The following is a 23,229-nucleotide window of genomic DNA, read 5'->3' as shown; positions in this document are numbered from 1 at the left end:
CCAGATACTGGAGCTCCTTTTGCCTGTCCCCAGTCTCTCTCCCTGTTCCCAATACTCCCCCCCACAAACACACCCAAACACACATACACACGTGACAGCAACATGAAAACGAAAGATGCTGCAAACTAGCACCACACTAAATACAAACCACCTAGGTATGTGAGAGAGACAGGTCTTTATTCTGTTTCATCACTCAATTTACAATTATTATCCATGTTATAAGACTCTTGTTAAAACTACTGAAGTTAATTTAATGTAAACAATGGCCATTTTGTGCAATATGTGCCAACCAAAGCATTAAGTAAAACTAGAGAAACCAAATGTTCAAATGATTCCACAATAATTTATACAGTAGATTTCCTCTATCAGAAGATTACATAAGAAGACTTGCATATTTTTTATTATGTTTAAAATAAATAATTCCAATTCCTTCTTGCTATAATCTATTTGAAGACTGTAAAACAGGAGACAACACATACAGTTTATGGTGGGGGGGGGGAAGAGGGGTCTTACATCTCATTTCACCTGTTAGTGAGGTAACTTTCCCTTACTTTTAAGAAAAAACTCATGAAGGGTGCAATTAAGTATTTTAGTGATTGCTTTATTTGAAACCACTTTGAAAGCCTTTGATCATTGAACATACCACTACAAAGAATCAAAAAGCTTAATTAAAAAAATAAAACCACATTTTAATCACTCATCTTACACAGAACAGTTCAGAAATGGGTCATAACTTGGACTACCCTGCTATCTCCTCCTTTACATTGACAGGTGTTAGTATTCATAATTCTCACACTTGCAAAAAATAAATCCTTTGCACATTCTGGAAGTTTGTTCTTTCAATTGATTAGGTATTGTTAAGTGAATTATCATGGGTAACAGAAAAGAAGCAAGGTGACAAATAACTTTAAATCTCTGACAAGAATTTGGGTCTTGCTTTCGAACTACAAACCTTATAAACTAAAGCCAAGAACATTTTGAATGCCCTATTCAACTCATTCATTCTTCCAGAAGTATACGTTTCTTCTCTACCCAAACTGGTTTACAAAATTAATTCTCTAAAAGTTACCAATTCAGTGTATTTCCAGGTTTTAGTAAGGCACAGTTTCAAGATCAAGTATAGATAATTCATCAGGACATTAGTTTAATTATCAATCCCTGTATTACTCAAAAACATATTACAGAAATATTGATTAAATTGTTATGGAAGTAAAAATAATCCATCTCAGATTTGTTGGTTAAAATTAATTAATTTTTTTTTTTTTTTGCAATGTTAGAACTAAGACTAAATGACATTTTATTGATGGTGTTTCCCTGTTTAAGTTTACTGTTTCCAAAGCCATCACTGGTAAGGTATTGATGAAACAACTTCTGAAGAACTGCTCTATTCATACAACATTTGTACACAAGTCTCAGTTCTGACACTGCTTTTTAATGCCATAAAATACTGTTCATATTTCCTCTTTCGAAGTTTTTTTAAAATGCTGTCAGTTGCCTCCAAATTTGGATCATACTGATTCTGTTTCAGGCTTAATGTATAAAACCTACTCATCAGCCATGCTCTAATCACTTTGATACAGGCACTTCTGTGGGTTGTTGAACAGAATAGGAGGCAGAATTTCCATCCAGTATCCTGGGACTGGATATCCTTGCTATAAAAAGAAAGAAAAACCACTTCAACTGGAACAATTAGTAGAATGGACTTTTCTTTTTGATGAATCCAGCAAAGCTTACTTTAAAATTTCACAATTATACATTTGTAGAGCTCTAGTGTTTTCCTTTTCTCTCTTTTCTTCCACTCTGAATCAGTAGGGCTGGAAACCAAATGTTTCTTTTTTCTTTTTTTCCCCCTCCCCATTCACATCCATAAATCCCAAAAGGTTCTTTTAAACAGATCCAACCATATTTTACCCAATCTGATTTGATTAGGAGGTCGGGGCTTCCAGACCCCCTCATTCCATGACTTCTGGTCATCGACAGTTTTGTTGACACTATCAAGATAATTTGTTTTTATTAATGCTTTTTGCAATAACTGGCATTTAAAAATTTTATTTCTATTTCTGTATTTCTATTCTAAAAATGTTAATAATTTCTGTAAGCAGGTATAATAGAATTTGGACTTCAATGCAAGAGTGAAATAGAAGTGTAATTGTTTACTTCAATAGAAGAAAGGTTGCACACTTTCCTTAATGATGTACTAAGACCAATTAACTTCATAGTACCTGCTAGTGTTTTTCTGAAAGGATACCAAAGCATCAATTTGGTAATCAGTGCTCTTATGAGACATTAGTGGAGTCAGGTGATCTTCAAGATGAGTGGTAATACAATTACTTTAATAATACTATCATTTAAGATTAAGGTAACCAGTAGTATATCTTATTTAAGCTCATGATAAAGCTAACTAATGAATATACACTTTTAGGATTAAGAACTTCTTGTTTAAAGGGAAGAGATACTACTTTCCTAATAAGAAATTTCTGTCACCTGTCCTTTTCCTAGTTTCTCTCAAACCAGGGGGGAAAAAAACCCCAAAACATTCAAAGAACTGCCAAGGGCACTTCTGTCATAAAGCTTATCTTATTACTAAGATAATTGAACTTTTTTTTTTAACTGTGCAAATATACATTACTTCCATAACTGGAATTGAAATTTCATTCAGCTGTTCACCAAGATAACCTTAATTAAAAGGACTAGCCTAGTATTAAATCAAAACACCCATTTTTAACAGTTTGCAGCCTACTTTAAAACATACGCAGGGTACAGGGAGCTAGCTCTGGAACTAGTTTTATTCTCTCCTAGCGAGAATCATGCCATAGTTCCCTCACCATTACTTTAGGCTGACACTGACAGGCACTCGTCCCCATCCTGTTCCCCAACCCCACTCTCCTCATATCTCCAGCAGTTCCTTCCCGTCTACTGACGTTTTCTTGATATCAGTACTAGTACTCCTGCAGCCAAACAACGAACCTGATGAGGGAAAAAGCCATCCAAATCGAAACTGATCCTCCCTTCTTACCCTCTCTCCCAGAGAAAAGTTTCCCTCACACCTTTAGGCGTTGTGTCTTAAAATGTAGGCGCTTTTGCAGTTACAATAGCTCCTATACAAGTTACACTGGATTTGGTCAGTCTGTCCAAAGTATTTCTCCTGAAGCTGAAGTTATATCCAAACTTTCAAAACAACATACCTCCTCAAAGAATCTACCTCTAATCACAGAAGGAACACATTTAGGAAAAAAAAAATCACTATATCTTTATACCAAGCAAGTCTAGCCATTCTCAGTTTTCAAATGGATCACTTAATGATACTAATAAATGTGTTTAATGGGACCTGAAAAAAACCAAAATGAGTTATAAATTCCCCAGATATATACCAGACAATTCATTACACTTGTATTAAGGAAGCAAAAGAGTATATACAATCCAGGTAACTAAGGTAATATACAATAAACAGTTATTATACAACACAATTTAAGTTCTCAATCAGAAAACTACATACCATTTTTGTGAAATCCCTGAATTTGATTTTCATTGTTATGTTTCCAGGTAGAAATGTTGCAAGTTGCATTTTGACCAAATATTATATTATGCTTTTTTGCTTTATGAAAACAGGATTGCTTCTCCGGAGATTTTGCTCTCAGCAACTGATTGTCCTTATGTTTTAAAACAGAACACTCCTAGGTTGATAAGGAGAAGTTTATTTTAACACCATTTTCATAAAAGTTCCCCAAATAGAACAAGATCCAAACTTAATATCTGCAAATTTCAGGTCACAGTTAGCCTTAGCCTCACATCTCTCCACTCTGAAATGAAAAAGAAATGAAAGACATTGCTTTCTCCTCACTTTTTTTAAGATGTGCTGTCAGCAAAAGTATTTTCTTAGCGCACACATGCTCTGAATGAGCCAACTAGATACTTCTGGCCAGCAAAATCCATGTTTTTCTTTCCATTCTCTGTGGGTTCTCTGTTGTGAAAGTTGCAAGAAGCACTAAATGCCTTCACACTTAAATCCTCATCCAAATTATAAAGTTGGACTTAACAATCAGGATCTAGTAATTGAAAGACCAACAGTGGCTGAAGAAAACAGGTCAAAGTATAAACATGGACAATATATCTTAAAGAATCAGAGATGCTGTACAGGATGCAAGCAACTTCCTGACCTACTCAGTTTGTGGCAGAGGAAGCAGGAGGAAATCGTAAGAGGGAAAATTTATTCTAGTAATATCTGGAAAGTTGCATGGCATTGGGGAGCCTCCAGGACAGGTATAAGGAATTTGATTCTGATGGATACACTCACCTGTGGAACCTATGTCCAACAGGATGACTTCTGAGGAACAAGACCTCAGAAGAAATAGGTATTTCTGGAAGTTAATGGAAAAAAAAAAGTACCTATTCTTCCTGTAAGGGCACAACTATCCTAATCAAATTCCTAGGTAAGCAGAGTCAAGTTTTGATGTTATCGGTCTATGAGACACCTTCAATCCACTCTCTACCATGAAACATCTTTGCACCAGATGATAGTAGGAAGGAAGTGGTTAACACCCCAGATACAAAAATGAAATCAGTACTGAATGGGCTTGCTTGAATCTTTTTATAATCTGGCAACAGAAAGACAGTAAGAACAACAGAAACAAAAATAAGGGCCACAGACTACCATGCATCAAAAGCCATAAGCAACATCACAACGTATTTTTCATGCATTTACCTCAGTTTTCCCTGAAACTACCTTTGCCACTGTCATACAACACATTAATTTTGTGGGCAGTTTTCTATTTATCCTGCATTTATTCCTTGTTTTCCACATATCTGAAATGCAACTAAATGAACATGCTCTCTGGCTCATTATTGGCCTGACAGTCTGTCTCAAACTTCCCGAAACTGAAGAAAATAGGGAATAGAAGCTGTAGGTGGAAAAGCTATCACTTTTGTTCTACAGTGTAACTCCTACCTTTGTTCTGAGAAGCTGAGATTTATTCTGAAACACATGTGTATTCACATCAGTTTCTCTGCAACTGTTCTCAGCCCCAGCAGTATCCATAATGCTGCTTCCACATGTCTGTGTATTATAGCCACTGTCTACCTAAAAGCAAGAAACAGAGCTTTAAAATGTATAGCAATTTATTGCTAATAAACTTTTCAAATTCTCATACCTGATAAGACTTACATTTCATTAACACAACTTAATCACACAAACCAAGTAGATATATCCGTTAGTAACAAAAGCAGGTTGTAAACAGGTCAGCCAGAATTCAAGTAGCTTGGATTAAGTTAAATCTATTACTGTATGTAGTAACACAAAAATCATTTATAACTGTTATGCCAATTCCACTGGAGAAAAGAAAAGATGGAAAAAAATCCCAATACAACCTGTGTGCCACATCCAGTAAGAGAAACCAGACAATTATGGCTAGAATGGTAGACAAATTAAATGATAGTATGCCAAGTTGGTTTTACAGATAAGAAAAAAAATTTTTTATTTTTACCTGAATACTACTGTTGTCACAAGGAATTGCACTGCTTTCTGCAAGAGGCGACATGCACATGCGAGAGTTCTCAATACTGAAAGTAAGTCCCGTCATAAAGCTGGTCATTGGTGCATTGCTATTGCCAATTGTTTCTTTTATCCAAGTGTTCTCATCTGACAGTTCAGCTGCATCTGCCATATCTACAGTATTATTTTCCTTTAGGCCTTCTATATCCTGAAATGATGACAACCTTTGTTCACAAGTTTCTGAGTGATCTGGTGCAATAGACACAGTTGCAACAACTAGATGTGTACCACGCACAAAAGTATCACCATCTTGATGACATAAGTTTATTCCATTATCCATTTCTGGGAACCGAGCTTCTACTGGAGATGCATTTTCCTTGTCTTCCTCCTCCTCACAGTGATTTTCAACAGTAAATGGTATTCTAATGAGAGAAGTCTGATACTGGCCAGTTCCTCTACATGCTCCAAGCCTCATAGGAGAACAATTTTTAATTGGAGAACAACCATCTATATAAGGACTTCTTGTACTTGGGGGTGTCATTCTCTTTGAAGCAGAAGGAATATCCGGAGAACGAAATGTAAATTTTCTTTGGTCTGTTCATAGGAGAGGGAAAAAAAAAAGAAAAAAAAAAAGAAAGAAGTATTCAATTAGATATAAGATGGAGTAGAAGCCAGCATCCTGAAAGCCCTACAACAGCCTACAGGTCTTTAGAATAATTAAAGGCAACTACATAGCATTTCAGAGCACTGCCTCCCAGCTCCAAAGACTTCTTAAAAAAATATTTAGCCTACAATGATAAAGGCAAGTTCTAGACCCATTTTTACCATCAAACTTGTTTCCTATGACTCAGTTTGCTGTGTCAAAGGCCTTGCATTTTCAAACGGCAATACCACACTGCTCTTGCAGAAAAACAGATGCAGGCTGGTTCTGTGGCGTTTTTCAGAATAAATATAAACACATGCATTCACAAAATTTTTGAGTAGTAATAAAATTTTCAAGAAAATCAAACAAGTAGGAAAACACCTACTCAGTCTCTATGTGCAATTGTATTGAAATACCACAAGGTTCATCAGAACAAAATTATGCATAAATATGGCCTAAGTCTTTCCAGGCAATGTATGAAGCATTATATGCTGAAATTTTCTAGAGAAATGACAAGGTTACAAATCATCCTGATTTCTTTGCTGGTTAAATCAGTTCCTTTCAAATCATCTTTGGGGAATCACGATTTGAAAACTGAAGCTAAACATTCTTTGCCAGATTAAAATGCTTCAGATGGGGCTAAATTAGAACTGTGACCTGTCTTAGATTTGACACCTGGCTTTAAACCTTCTCCTCAGACCAGGATTAATAATTTACATTGTGTTCATTCCTATGATGTCTCAATTCCTTTTTCAAAAAGTTTTAATTGTTTTTTGCAAGTAGATACACTTCACTGTTTCAAATAAGTATGACATTTTGCTGCTAAACAGCAAATGTGTCATACAGAACAAGCATGCTGGTTTGCCAGACCCACTACCTTGCCTCTGAACAGAAAAAAGTTCCAGTGATGAAGTAAAAAACACACCTGTTTTTTTTTGTTTTGTTTTAATCAGAATAGACAAATCAAGAAAGAAAAATGCACATATATTTAAGCCATACCTGACAATGGTGTCTTTCTTATATGGAAAGCAATTGGCGAAAAAGTAGGAGAACCATTATGCGCAGGGGACCCCTCTGGAAATGTGGGACTGGTTATGCTCCCCAGACTATAAGCCCTTGCTCCTCCTTGAATAGGACTGGAGGAAAATTGACCCTTCAATAACAATAAAAATTAAAAATGTATTTTTTTTTCCACAGTGTAATCTTAGATTAATATACAAGGAGTTTTTTGATTAAAATGCTTAATATGGCAATACTGAGAATAACTAATCCTGTACAATAACATTAGTTTAAATATTCCAGCTGCAACCTTTTACTTGCACTTTATGACTCAACACAGGAAAGAGCAATCCACCCAAACTGTCACATAATACCAAGTAAATAATATCAAGTAAAACTATATTATCTATTGTATTTAAAAAACTACAAGAACTGTAATCAGTGAATTCATGTTATCCATAAATACATGCAAGTATTTCATCTCCCAACTTTCTACTCATATCATGGCAGATGAAAACTGCCCACTATTTATATTTTTATGGAATCCACATTTTCTGAAATTTTTAGCTCATACACTGACAAAATAATTTTCCTTATGAAAAGTGAATAGAAGTTGTGGTCTTGCTTCAGTATACGTTGCAAAAAAATCACTTTTAGCAGTATAACTATGTCATAGGAATCCTTCAGTAGTTTACCATAGTGAGGTTGTTCTGTTCTGTTTTGATTTTTTTTTTAAAGATAGCAAAGTCTCACACTTGCTGGAGTAGCTTTTTTTGCATGCACTTCTGCCTCCAAACAGATGAAGACATACCACCAAAAACAGTTTAGTTGTGCTATGTCTATCCAGGAGTAGGATTCCTCTTACTTAATTTTAAAAAGAGACATTATGTGGACATTTATCTATTCATCTATATTCTCTGATCAATGGAAAGAAAAAAGTGCATCCAGCACTCTGTTCAAACATCTATTTATATTGCCTGTTCCCTCTGTAGGGGGCAAGCAGCTCAGGGATACTTACAGCATGAACATCTGAAGTGATAAGAACCCCAACCATTGCCAACATTTCCACATCTATAAAATATCATAGCTCAACACACTGACATAAGGACTGGAAAGATATGGAGAAATTTGTTCTATAGACCTAATACCTTTTATGGCATTTGCATATTTTCAGGTGCCGATGACATGGTTATCTGCCAGAAATCACCACTTGGACTTTAAATGCTATAGTTTTGATCTTATACAGAGAAGCAGAGCTTTTACAACAGGAGGAGAGAGAGATTATATGCTTATCAGCTCAATGTCTCATTTAACATGAGATTGTGTTGAATTGCCAAATCCATTTTGTATTATAATATGTCTTGCATTGCTGAATCTCTAAACTCAAAGACTATATCCGTCTATGTGGCACTGTAAGCATAGCAGTTTTGTTATTCAATATTGAGCTCCTAATGCAGATGTTTACTTTGCTTTTAAAGTAAAGAAGTAAGAAAGTAAGGAATTTTTTTTCATATTCATACAAAGCTGAAAATTTTCCTAGAGAAGTTCTGGGCTTTGTTGTTTTACATGAAACATGAAAATCACAACTGGTATGCACTAACAGGCAAAATCTGACTTGCAGGAGTAACTATCCAAAGAAAATTATTTACATACAACTCAAAAAAAAAACAAACAAAAACAAAACACCTTAAAAATACTGCTCTTCATACTTTCAGTTAAAGAAAAGCTCAGTGCTATTCTTTCCAGGCTTTCAGAACACACTTTTGTCACCAAGATGTTCAGATGTTCATGTTTTACAGATTCTTTTAAACAAACATACAGGGCTATCCCGAGTCATTTCTTCCATCACAAAAGAGTTTACAAACAAAGGGAAACAATTACATCAGCTGTTCATATCAGCTATTATTGTAGATAGTAAGTAATTCATGGATTTAAACAGGCCTTTTTTCGATATACACATTTTATGAAGAAATGATCTCACATATGTTCTCAGCAAATCTTAACGTATATAGAAAACCATAAAAAAGGATTCCAGATGCTTTAAGCTACATGCACTGTGAATCAATTCCTCTTTGCTTTTCAGCACAGTATATATTAAAACACAATCTCTTCTAGGCAAAAGAATAGCAGCACAACATAATAATTTGATATGTGATAAAAAATAACCAGTGATACATATATATCATATTCATATATACTCTTTCAAGACATTTTCCATTCACGTAAGTATTCTCAAATTGGAATTTGAAGAAACTTTAATTTACTACCTATTCTCTCATCGAGCAGCTGTAACTTACTAAAACCATGGTAATTCATCCTGTGAAGCCTGTTGGAACACAGAACTGGTACAAGCCTGCCATAAGTACTCCTCTTGTATCTGCTAAGTCGACATACACTCTCATCCCTCCATCCCCCAAAAGGCTACTTACTGAACTAGATGTTTCCAGAGGGCTTCTGCACCGGACTGGAGATATATCTATTGAACAAAGCACTCCAAGTGGCTGACTACTGCACGGACTTTGCAGAGAAGGGGACAAACACTCAGATACACTTCCATTTTCTTCTAAAAACAACTTTCTTCTGAGTGAAGAAGAGCTCAGATTTTCCTGAGACTGATCTGCGAATTCGTCAGTTCTAAAATATTCACCTGAAAGTGTGTGGGGGGAAAAAGTTTGTTTCCAAATGAAGTGAGAAAATGAGAGTCCTGCTCCCTTCTTCTACAATAAATGAGTGCTGAATCTGGGGCCAAAGGTTCAAGGAAGGGTCAGGAAGAAGAAACCTGACCCTTGCATACAGTTAATGATTTAAAATTAAAAGATCAGTAACTTTTGCTTCATTGAACATTGAAAAGGACAGAAAATGTTATAAAACACCCTCTAACCCACAAAAACTCTACTAAAATGTTAGAACATTTTTCCTGACCACAAAGGTTGTAACAAATATCAAGCTAATACAAGTACGACAACACTTAACAGTTGTTATCAAACTACCTAGACTGCACAGTCCAGGAACCACAGTTCTGAAAATGGAAAAGAATTTTTATGATCCAAGCGCATGCAAACATCCTCTCCTTCCTCCCTGCATTTTGACATGGATTGAATAGGAATGACCTGAAACAGCCATTTTTTTCAAAATGATATTGGCAAAAAGATGCCAGATAAAGAGGGAAGATGAAAAACATTTATCTAACATCACTTTTATTAATGATGCAATGCTGACCTGTAATCAAAATTTAAGATACATACTCCTGATTTACATTAGCAATAGAAAGTAGTTCAAGAGTAACACCTTTTTCCTCTCTAAAGATGGTAGACAGGGAAATCCTCCCTGAACAGTGTAATTCTGGGAAGGAAAAATAAACCAAATTAAAATGGCAGTAAGAACTTTTTTGGATGCCATCTTTAACGTATTTCAGCTATTCTGTTACAGTGTGGCTTAATTCTAACAGCATTAGCCAAGCTGAAAAGAATATTTTGCATGTTACTATTTAAAAATCAAATACTTCTCTCATTTGGAAGTAATTCCCAGAAAGACAGGCTGTCACTATGACATCAACTATGATAAAAATTGCTATTTATAAAGCAACTATCCTGTTTAGGTACAGCTGAGCTTCATTTTGTGTTATGATGCTCCGTTGGTCAATGGCTGCCTCTGTAGTTGTATCATTCATAGAGCAAATAGAAGATGATGAAATCTTAATGAATTCTACCTTCCAGGTAGTCTACGAGTTACTGCTTCTTAAGGCTTTTCCTAGTCTCATTTTATAACCCATTCTTTTGATCTTGCTGAGAGCTCTATTTTAGATAGGTCAGCCTAAGTACAGTGGCAATCACTCTTCCTTCACGTGTAACTGAGAAAACTATGCATCTGGCCATTCAACACCCCCCCCCCCCCAAACAAAACAAAACACCACAACCCATAATGCCAACCTAGAAATTGAATAGACTTCTGGCATTAATTTTCCAGCTACAGACCTGAACTTAATAATACATTGTGTCTGTGCTTATGGAAACCATTAGTGCTATATGTACATCCCTGCCTGAGAAGCTGGGAACGTTTTCACTAAAAGCACTACTCCAGGGGTCAGCATCAATCCTGACTATATCTGCTAAAACTATTTATTATTACCAAATGAAACTTCAAAGCTGGACCTGCTTTGAGCTAGAGGTTGGACAAGATGACCTCCAGAGGTCCCTTGTAATTTAAATTATCCATGAATTCCTTTTGGCTACCTCTTTACAGAGAATCAAAATAACTCAGATGTCTTTTCTGTTATTAGGGGTGTGTTGCCACTATACTTTTTGGAATGGAAACTCTTCTGCTGGCTTTGAAAATCTAGAGAATAGCTGTAAACATCTGAACCAGTACCTAGACTCCCTCCTGTGCAGTCAGTGAGATGCATGTATCTCTCTCCATTCTTTGTAAAGAGAACATTACAGAAAATCATGCAAGTTGCATATTACTGGAGCTTCCAAATAAAATTGCATCAGAAAAGTTTTGGCTAAACAGAGAGACAGTCTCACCAGATAATCATATTTAAACTAGATGTTTAAACTGGATGTTTTAAAAGTACAAATTTCTACCAGTGACCTCTTTGCAACATGTAGTTATCACTTTCCAGGGGCATATAGTCAATCCCTTCTTAATTTCAAGGTCATTATGCTCAATATAGTCCATTTCCTTTTCTCTTCATTATAAAGGCTCTGGAATAGGGTCAGAAGTTTTGGGATCTGTAGGTCTGAAATCTATTATAATCATTTACAACAGAGCTCTAAGTCCACACTGTGTCCATGGATCAGTATATAAGAAAGCACACTAGATGAGATCTACAGATAGAAGTTCAGAATATAAGAAAATAAACCTTCCACTAAGCAGGCATTTATAACTGAATTAAAACATTTAATCCAATTGACAAATACAACAAGCAACTATAATCTAGGTACCTACTCCATACATTACTAAGGACCACTTGTTAATCATTACAAAAAGTCCTTTCTGTCCTAAAGCCTACCAAGGTCCCACTTCTGCCTGTCATGCTCTAATTTTGAAGTTTATTGCTTTCTTTAAAATAACAATTTCATATTGATTAGTATCTACTTATTGGCATTTTTCCAAAACTGTATTCTTATTTTGAATGTTAAAGGGGGTTATTATACTGTCTAAGCAAGACAAGATTCTTTCAAGTCTTCCATGTGCTTTGATGTTTATGGTGACAAATTTTTTTGTTTCTCTATTCTAATTTTATTTCTAGTGCGTGAAGAGAGTTATCAATTCATGAATTTACAAACTATTCATTGATGGCAACATTCATTAAGGCCAAACCCTAAAGCAACAGATAGAGTTCCAGTTTTCTGTTTGTTTTAATTTTGTTCACTGAGTTAAACCCAACTTCACAAACAGCTTAACCAGCAGAGTCGGGGTTGAAAACTTGAATGCTGAAATAAGAGCAAGCAGCCAAAAACTTCTTGAACTGTCCATACTATTATTCACCTATCTGAACCATAAGAGGCTTCCAGTCCTCTTGCCCGAGAAGCTGACAGCAATTTCTTTATGTAGCAGTTACAATCAGACAGTTAATTCTGGAATCTGTCTTCCTCCTCAGCAGCCACAGCTTTTTATTTTTTTATTTTTTTATTTTTAAACCACCACACAACTTGTAGCAACCACCAAAGCTTAAATTAAATTAAAGGCATGGAAATAAAGTATAGCTTTGCTCAAGGCAAGGCTGGGCTATGAGCTCTGCAGACAGCAATCTGCAAGTAGACGAGCTCTAAGTTAAGCAAGCACTCTTTTAAAAAAACAAATAAACTCTTTTGTTTACTAACTTTTTTGCATTCATAATTCTTAATCAATTTCCAATTGCACTCCACATAATTTTTTGTCTTTATGTCTTCACTCAATTTAGTCGTGTCAATTTTAGGCCAAATGTCCCACGCAAAAAGCAATAACTATTTAGAAGAACACACTCACTTAAACTACGATTCACACAACAGGTTTCCCATATTTGATTAGATCTTTCATTTCTAACCAAAGACAACAATAAAACAAACTTTCTATTCATACATTCATAATGAAATTTAGATATTACGAAACATACCTAGTATTTTCTCTAAATTAAAATCCACGGGCAAAGACAGTATTGTCTGACAAGCAGCTGCAATGAATAAAACCAACAAAATTAGTTTACATTGACATTTTAGTAAAGCTAGAGAAACAAAAATTCACTTTTAAAATGCATTGCAATTGAGCTACTTAAAAGTTACAGTTGCAATAAAGAAGAGAGTTAATGAGGGTTAGGATTCTGATTTGGCAACACTATATGCAGCACACTCAGGCCTAGAGACAAGCAAAAAGGGTTGTAACATACAACCCTCTAGAGAGGCATTCTTAACTGAAGAGAGAGACCTCTGAGGAAATGTGGGTTTCAAAATGAACCGGGAGAAAGATCAGAGTAACCAAGAGAAAAAAAATTATGTATGTAAGTAAAACGAAATAACTTTAAAAGGCATCCTAAGATGTCAGCTATTTATTTGGGGCAGAAAAGAATCAAGATTCTCTAACCCAAAATGATCAAACACATCAGAGGTGTCTTCAAACTGTAATTTATCCATAAATGTAACTAATGCTTATATTCACTGTTTTTTATTTCACAAAAATGCATACATTGAGTTGGAAAAAAATGCACTCTACAGTCTACAACAGAGACCTTTTGTTTTTGCTTCTAAAAAACATGAGAGAAACAATGTAATAGACTTGCATTGCTATGAGAAATACATGTTAAAATTATCACCACACAGTTCAAGAACACTTCTACAGAAACATTTCTACAGAAAATTCAATGCCTTCTTGAAACAAAATACCAAAAGAAAAAAAAACAGGGATATTTGTCTTCAAAGAAAACCTCTAGTTTCAGACATTGCTTTTAACCAACCATTGCTTTTTCCAGGCTGCAAAGTTAGCTGTCTTCCAATTGGAGAAATGTTATTTAGATCTATGCCTGTAAAATAGATAAAAACTTAAATTGAAACATGCATTGCATATAGAGTTTTAAAATGTAACGGCAGTAAATTAGAACATTTAGTGCAATTACGCAAAATTTTTGTATCAAGCTTTGAGAGAAATTAGAAGAGCTAGAAAAGAGTATTACAGAAAGGTTACAGTAATAGTTGATTACAAGAATTTCAGCACCTTTCTAATCAAAAACGTTTAGTGAAGTAGCATCAATTTTCCCCAAATTCATATGGTCTGCTGTGAACTCCTATAAGACATTTAAAATGCAGCGAGTTTGTTCCTAGCCAAACAAGCTCCGTTTAAGCAAAAGACATTTCCAGAAAATCATGCAGTCTTGACTTAAAGACAAAGATGAAGAAACTACCACTCCATCCCCTGTTTATATGGTTAAAGATCTAGCCCATTTTAGCATGCTGCTCACTCTGCCACAAATAACTCCCACTCTAGGATTGTGGCCTACATTCTTTGCTCTAGAAGCAAAGATTTTAAAATTGACCATTTAAAACTACATACACACAAAGTTTTAATGGAACACTATCAACAAATTTTCTAATTACTTTATATGACCATTTGCATCAAAATTTATCTTCAATTTATCTGCAAATTTTATCCCCTTGATAAAATACGTTAACACTTTTAAGTCTCTTTCCAGTCTTGCAGAAATCCCCAAATGCCTATTAAAGAATTTCCTATCAAACAATACTTCACAGCTGACATTTATCCAGCTTCTAATCCACTTAGCATATGCTCTGTTGGTTATGTATAAAACTTAATAACAACAACATCAGTAATAAAAACTAATAATGGAGTAAATTAAATTAATTCAGAAAACTCACAACCCTACATAACATGACAGCAAGCCTGAGAGGACAACAGGAATTTACATAAGAGATGAAAATTTATAGAAAAATATGGAACTTGGTTTCTCATATATTTGTATTGGCAGAAAAGCACTCAGAATAATAATAATAATAATAATAATAATAATAATAATAATAAATCAGAGCTACAAATATTAAGAGAGAAGAGAGCAGTAGAAGACTTGGCCATTACCAGCAAAGTAGCAATGCTGTATGCATAAATTAAATCAGCCCAAGGGAAGTTATAAAAGAAAAAAGATTTAAGAGCAAAATCCAAAAGATCAAAAAGGTGGAAATTATGTGAAATTTGGTAATAATACCAGATTTTTAAATGAAGAAAGCACTAGGAGAACAGCTAGAAACCAAACCATTGTGCCATCTTTTATCACTTGTTCTTGAAATTTAAATTGAGATTGAAAAATTGTGCTTGCTAATTTTTCAAAAGCTAGAGAATTCAAGGTAGACACACAAACAACTCACATTTAGTTGAATTAAACTGAGAAACTTGCTTCCCTTCATGTTCAGTCCAAGGAGAAGGAACTATGAGTCTTTTAGTGAAAAACTAGAGTAGAATAGAAAGAATTGGTCTTAGCATTTAAAAGAAAAAAAGCAGACTCAAATTTAGATTAGCACCCCAAACAAGACAAACTTCTGTCATACCTTTTGCTACTTACAGATTTATATTTTAAGAATTTTAACTCTTCCATCTCAAAAAAAAAAAATCTATAAAGAAGGTTATCCCTTACACCAAAAATACATTTAAATATTTCAAGCCCAGAGAAGTTAAGGAAGAATAACTTGATTTGAAAAGGATCCCCATGTTCAGGGTCATATATCACACCTGAGATCTTAAAAGCCTGCAGAGTGAAAATTATACAGCAATTTCATTTAACGCTTTAATTACTTGTTCATAAAACTGAATTGTGTCCCTACAGTTATGCCAATATAATTACTGCACTCTAATTTAACATAATTCTTTTCAAACCTTCAGTTTGCTAAATTGTTGTGCTTCGACAATTGAGCTGTTTCACAGAAGCATTAGGGAGACACTGCAGTACCAAAAAAAACCTGGACTATCAAGGTTTTTGGTGATATTATTGGTATATTTGGCTAGAGTGGTTAGCAGCAAAACAGTTATGAGTACTGGCACCTACACTCAGTTTTTGTTTGAGCCAAAACCACTTCAGCTATTGCATCCAGAAGGAACAACCAAAAGTTCAGGAGATGAACACTATTACACAGCTTTAAGAAACACATGGCAAATCCTGTTCTCGCACTAAATGCTTAAAACTCAGCTTAAAACATCCAACTAGTAAAGGCATAATTTTTATCTATCAGACATTGCTTCAAACCATTCAGCTACATAATTCATTAGGTTATGCTTCACAAAGAAGAAATATCCTTTTTAATGCAGCTTTAAAACAACAGAATATCTTAGCTGCAGGCCAGCTACATAGCATCTTTATAGAATCATAAAAGAACTTTTTTGGTTTATAGGCACTAAAACAGATACTAACATGACATAATATGAACAGGTCAATAACACTGAGGAAGACTTGCTTATTAAAGACCTATTTTTTAAGTTGAAATTGAAACAACATTAAAGATTTCTATAGTGAAGATTTGAAGCAATCTCCTTTTCAGTCTCTCCTAAACAACTGGATGGTAAAAGATAAAAATTAAAAATAACAGCAACCAAAAAAAAGTGAGCTATCCTGCAAAAAGAAATTCTTGCCTCCATCTACACAGACTTTGGAAGAAACAAACAAACAAATCAGAGATTTTGATTTACTTTCAAGGGTGTGACAAATAAAAGACAGTGGTAACCACCTAACACTAACAGTTACTGAGAAAACAAAATACTTAACTGTTATTTTTATCATTTGTTCAATCATTAAATAAAAATGATTCGTAAGAGTTATCTTACAGCAACATTTCTATTAACCAACGTGAAAGATACATAATCTCCTATTTTGACCAATAGGTGTATGAAAGAAGATAGAGAGCAACATGGATTCCAACTATAACTGCAATGGATGAGGATGCCAAATTATTTTTTTACTTACCAGTAAAATATAATAGGTTCCTAAATTTTGAAATCCTGTAATAAACATGGATTTTTTTTTTTTGTTAATGTAAGTGGCTAAAATGAACCAACATTTGATAGCATAAAAAAAATGTATTACCTCCTCAATGGCTTTTTGCCTTCTGTCTTCCATCTCCTTATCAATTCTAAGTAAAACAAATGAAAAATAACTGAATTATCAAAGCCATCACACAATTTTAAAAAATGTAAAGTCCATCCATGTTATCTTACAGATTTTAAGTGAAATATGATATATGAAACTATACTAGACCATAAGTCTTACAACAGTATTTTTTATATGCAGTAACTTTGCACTGTAAATTGACAAACACACAAGCACTGAGATAATTACTTTAATGAAGTAAGCCTCACATTCAGAAATTTTTTTTTACCTTTATAGGTACAGATTTTCTGATCTTATATTTATTCCTTGTATCATCAAGTATTTTTATTTGAACAAAACTCAGTCATAACTGAGTTCCCAAACTAATCCACATAGTTACACAGAACTTTTCATATAAATACATTTTACTTTTAAAGTTGCAACGAGATGCGGCTTACAAAGAATCTCAGTATAAAATCAAGCAGAATTAAAAAAAAAAAGCTGTAAGGAATAAAAGAGCAACAAAAGATATTCTTAGAAGAAAATCTGCATACTTATAAATTCCTGACACAGCCTACTTTCCCAGCACAAGGTTCTCCCTTTCAAATGGTTGGTCTTCCAGTTCAACACACAATATCATATTTGGTTTGAATCAGCTGATACATTCCCTTACACTTTTCCAAAAATAACAATTAAAATAAAACCAAGAAGCCTAACTAAAAAAAAAAGTTAAAAAAAGTTTTGTAGCCACTTCAACCTTCTTCAAACAACTTGTGAGATTCTACATTTATACTGCCTTTAATGTTCGCCTTCAAGTCTCACTTTCAGTTACTATTAGTTTACAAACCACAAAAAATTTGCATTGAATAATTCACCATCACCTTAAAAGTTAAATCACCCAATACTTTCATGCATAGTTATTATGCCTGAATTACACTTGAAGTACCTACATTTAGAAGTCAAATAACAGACATTATTTGCTACACAAACACATATAGATGTACCTATATATTCAAAAACTTTCACCTCACAGCCCTCTTTCTTCAAGGGGAATCATATTTTGAATAGATCTGCAATATTTGGATATGCCAAATTTCAACTATGTCTGCCTGGACGAGGCTAAAGACATTATTATTGACAGTTCTATACTCGTACAAAATGCATGTATTGTACTGAAAGAATAAGCATGGAATCATTGCTTCTCTACGTGTAGTGGATCATGAGCAGTAAGCATCTCTACAAGCTAGGCTGCAGAGGAGAAACAAGGGAACTGGAGAAACAGCTCTGAGTAGAAGTGTTAGGCTGACACTGCAGGTGAGAGGACTCATTCTGAAGGGCGTATCTCTAGGAAAATAACAAAATAAAAGACCATATGCAGTCAGCAGGAATAAAATTAAGCTAGACCTGTATACAGCTTCAAGCAACAGTATACTTACAACTATGGCGCACAGTATGCAAGCCACAGTGTAGATTTTTTTTAAATATATATATACTTTATATATAGTAGCATAGCATTCAGTTTTAGAAACACTTGATTTCTACCAGTATAAGTTAAAACGAATGAGGAAAGTTTGTAGACAAGGCTGTCATGTTAGCAAAATGCATTTCTGTTTCAATAATTAAGGTAGCCTGCTAGAAGGCTTTCCTAATCATTTTTTAGCTACTACAATAAGCATTGCACATAGCTGATGCCTATTTCAAGAAAACAGTAGTACTGCAAGGAACTAAGTCTACATGTGATGCATATTCAAGACTGTGCATAGTACCCATGAGCTTTCACACTGGGCTGCTATCCAAACTGTTTTTTTTAAATAATGGAAAATTAACAGCTCAAAACATTTATAGGTATTTGCACACTATATTTCTTTTGTTTATGGTTCTTCTTTGCAACTAATTGTTTGAGAAAACAATATGCTAATAAGCATTATCAAAATGCAGTATATGGCTTGCACAGCATCAGGCATAGGCTTCGACAAGTGAATTCTTTTATCAGGAACTTTCACTATCAAGAGCTATATTTGTGATGCTTTTTTGTTTCCACAAAAATAGTAGTATTTATGAGATGAAAATTATTTGCCATACAAAATTTTGTGTATATATATATATATATACACACACACACACACATACATATATATATATATATGAGAGCACTTAACTGTGTACAGCTTGTAACTAAGAGAAATAACTAAGTAGCAAACCATCTCAGCCTATATCTACACTGAAACAAGCAAGCATGGCCACAGCAAATCTATATATACACAAACTAGCCTCTTTCTAGTCATATCAAATGATAAAAACCACAGCAAGTATGAAATTATGGGACAGACTGAAAGGGCCCACTAACACAATGCATGTTTACAAATACCAGCCATGCTACTGACCATCATTAGATTTCTTACCCAAGCCATCTAATTTAAAATTAGCTTGTGTATGTTCTAATAGACTTCCAGCAACAATGTAATCAACTCCCTAAACACACACAGCTTTGTAACATATAAAAAGCCTAAGTGTCATAAAACAACTGGCTGCCAGAGAAGGGCCAGGGAACCTACACAGACATTAGGAAAAACACTGTGACATTAAGACATGGGACCCACAGATACAGCTGAGGACAGTTATACTCTTTCTATATCTCTACTGTAGCAAGAAATTCTTATCTCTTCTTATACATCTTCGTGTTCAAAAGAAGAGACAATGGCACAATGGTAACAGATGGTAAGAAAAATAGGCATATTCAGCAGACCCTTGCCCATACCAGCCTTCTATCTGTGCTTTATCTCACATACAGGACCCGAAAGTTAGGCATAAATAGGATAAATGACTGTTTTATTATTCTGTTATTGTGGTTCTTCATTCCATGATGTGTAATTCTTTGTGCAAGTTCATATCTAAGAAATGCATGGGAATACTTGCCTTCCTCTACCCTCACTGGACACGTCATTCTGCATTATTGGTTTGCAACACTATCCTTAGATATGAGTCATGAATACCAAGCCTGTTTTACTTACTTATTTGTCTTCCCCATGGAAGTTATTTTCAGAGAAAGAAGAGTTGAGATCAAGATCAAAGATTGCTCCCTTAATTATTTCAAATAACCAGCAATCATCATCTCCTCAAAGGAGGAAAGCTTATTGGTCTTCCCTCTTATTTAAGGCCTATCTGGGTCTTTCAGAAAGGGTGCTGGCTGTCCTGTCTAGCTTTCCCAGAAACTCTACCCTTCTGCAGCACTCTCAAAGACCAAGGAACTGCTCTTCACAGGTCTCAATATGGAATATTCTGGGAAGATAAATTGCATTGTGACAAGAAGCCAGAGAGGCACCTAGGTAACAGCCATTGGCAAGACATTTTTCTTGCTTCCACTGACTGCTGTACCTGGCTTGTTTTCAAACTGCAAAGTGGATCTGCAGATTATAACATCAGAAAAAGGATAACACAGAGGCAGCTTCATCTAAATATTATAGCTGCTATGTTTAAAAAAAATTGAATAAAAGGTCTTTAATGTTGCATGAAATATCAACAAAACAAAAGAATAGTATTATAGCATTCAAGTTTCTTAACTGCATAAAAACAGATGGTAAGTTACCTAGCATGACTCAAATACATTGCTTGGCGTCGAACATCTTCTGAGTCAATTTCCACAGGATTTATTAGAGCAAGCTGATCAATAGACCATCTAAATTTTCCTGGTGTCTAAAAAAAAGAAATGGACATCTTAATGCTTGCTAGTCTAAAAAGATAAAAATAAAACCACATGGCACAAATCTCTATGGAACAATGCAACCATAACTTCCATATAATTTTTTTCCATCAAAGACAATCATACGGGTCTCAATCTGTTTAAATGACCTACTTAATAAAATAAAAATGAATAAGTCAATCAGGCCTCCTGTTCTTGGTAGGGGTATTAAAATGATTCACAAGATAATATGAAATGGAAGACTGTAGCTGATATTTACAAACTGAGGTGTTACTTATTTATTTTTCCTCAATTTCTGAGGGACATATCTACTAAAAATCTAGCACATGGGCTAAAATTTAGTTGCTTCTAGATGGCCACGATCAAAACTGTGTTTCCAAGAAAACCCAGTGTCAACTACCTAATCCAAGATATTAAAATAATATAGCAGCATTCTTTTTCACTTTACATTTCCCAGGAGGCTTAGGAGTTGCAGCCCCACGCACATCCAGAAATGTCTCACTTTGGGGCAATGCAAAATATATATCTCAGAACAAAAACCAATTCAAACTTGGAAATAAAGCTGCTTTACCCCTTCACTTAATATTGTTAACTACAAAGTACTGGTCATATATCAGTTTAAAAAATATATATTTTTACCTACCAAACATGTCTTAGTTTCATCTGCACAGCATTGCCTTCACTGCTTATCAAAACAACAATGAAAATTGTAGAACAGCCAATGCTTTCACTCTATGTGCTTTCACCTGAATGTATTTTACAGCTAGAATATTCTATATCTACACAATCAATACATGATTCCATAAGTATGTAAACAGCTTATACTAAAAGTGAAATTATTTTTTACTTGTATCCATCCTGCTTAGCTTGTAAACAGGAACTGCATTTGTTCCACTCTTGTTAAGTGGGACAAGAGTACTGCAACCACACTTATTTGTAACAACTGCCTATTATTTACTTTTTCCAACACTTTTTGGCTTTTAGCAGATATATGCTAATCTAGTGCTACACCTAGCACTGTTTAAAGTAAAAGGAGGGAAAAAAAAAATCACAGTATTAGCAGTAAGGAAGGAAGGCTGAGTGACACAATGTTAGTATTAAAAAAAGCATACTACTGTAACCAGAAGAGCCCTGCCTCTTTTTTTTTTTAATGCCACCAAAATCCTTTGGCTTAGTCTGTGAAAAATACACTAAATATAGTTTTTCAATGTATTTCAAAATATTAGTACTATATCCGTATAGTTATACAACTGAAGACTAGATCTTACAGATGAGGATTTTGTTGACTTAAAGATTGAAGGACTGGAGACAATCTGCTCCTGAAGGGTATAATAGTCACTTGGACTTTCAAAAGGGTTCAGGATTGCAACTCGTCCTGGAGTTTCTGGCGTTATCTGCATTTTAGCTTCTTTCGTGTCACCCATAACGCAGAGCTGTGCATAGAAGTACAGGGGGGAAAGGAAGTTAGAATTATGACTTTTTAAGGTCAACCTGGAGAAGGGGGGGGGGAAGATGATCGATCATTTTAAGGAGTCATAAACATTCAAAAGGCTAATAAAACCGAAACTAGTTTTGGTTTGAAACTGCTGAGCTGAGAAGCTGACAAGCAAGGCTAATATAGAGAACAAACAAAAATAAATAGAAAATAACCAAATGAGACAGCGATAATGGGAAAAAAAAGCTAAAAAAGAATAAAACCAAAACACACAGAGGGAAAACAAAGCGGCGGTAAAGCCAGATGTATCCTTGGCAGGCAGCTCACACGAAAGGCACAGGCCCTACGGGAGCGCGTGCAGCGCAGGGACGACCTCCCCCCCCCCACTGCCCCTCAGTGCGAGCCGGCCCCACACTGCCACCGCGCCAGAGGTGAGCGAGGAGGGAAAGGGAGGCCCCGAAGCCCTGGAGAGCGCTGGCTGCGCTCGGGAGCTCAGACCGCCTGAGGGCCCCGGCAGGGGCGCCGCCGCCTGCCCGCCCCCAGCCGCCCCGGGGCGCTGCGGCTCCCGCCCGCAACGGACGGGGCAGAAGGGCCCACGGCGGGGGGCCCCGCCGCCCCCCACCACGTTCCCCAGCCGGAGCCGGGTGAGGCGACGCGAGGCTGCAGCCCGGGCAGGCAAGTACCTGTCGCAGCCGCCGGGAAGCCGCCGGGAAGCCGCCGGGAAGCCGCCGCCGCCGCCCCTCACGCTCTCCCTACATCGAAGCTTCCCGCGGCCGCCGCTCGCGGGCGGCTCTTTAACTACCCCCTCCTCCTCGACCTCGCTGCCCAATCACGGCGCGCGGCCTGGCCCGCCAGGCCAATGGCAGAGCTCCTCCGCTCTCGAACGGGCCAATCACCGAGGGAG

General features: G+C 35.7%; 1 protein-coding gene across 2 annotated transcripts; it reads right to left on the bottom strand.

Moving 5' to 3' along the window:
• Nucleotides 1-580: 580 nt before the first annotated feature.
• On the bottom strand, nt 581-23,102 carry BORA (BORA aurora kinase A activator). Of its 2 annotated transcripts, XM_067292660.1 has the most exons (13): nt 23,009-23,102; nt 22,159-22,323; nt 20,777-20,883; nt 17,188-17,233; nt 15,482-15,563; nt 14,062-14,127; nt 13,228-13,284; nt 9,560-9,777; nt 7,131-7,284; nt 5,481-6,082; nt 4,946-5,077; nt 3,497-3,674; nt 581-1,652 (listed from the first exon to the last, which is right to left on the bottom strand). In XM_067292660.1, the coding sequence occupies exons 2-13, from the start codon at nt 22,312-22,314 to the stop codon at nt 1,567-1,569; spliced, it is 1,884 nt and encodes a 627-aa protein (XP_067148761.1). In that variant the 5' UTR covers nt 22,315-22,323; nt 23,009-23,102; the 3' UTR covers nt 581-1,566. The 2 variants fall into 2 exon arrangements, with proteins under 2 accessions (XP_067148761.1, XP_067148770.1); XM_067292669.1 differs by lacking the exon at nt 581-1,652 and having other exon boundaries at nt 3,591-3,800.
• Nucleotides 23,103-23,229: the final 127 nt, after the last annotated feature.

Source organism: Apteryx mantelli, chromosome 1, assembly GCF_036417845.1.
Source record: "Apteryx mantelli isolate bAptMan1 chromosome 1, bAptMan1.hap1, whole genome shotgun sequence".
Lineage (NCBI taxonomy): Eukaryota > Metazoa > Chordata > Aves > Apterygiformes > Apterygidae > Apteryx > Apteryx mantelli.
The sequence above is the reverse complement of the archived record's forward strand: the minus strand, read 5'-3'. Positions and strand labels throughout refer to the sequence as shown.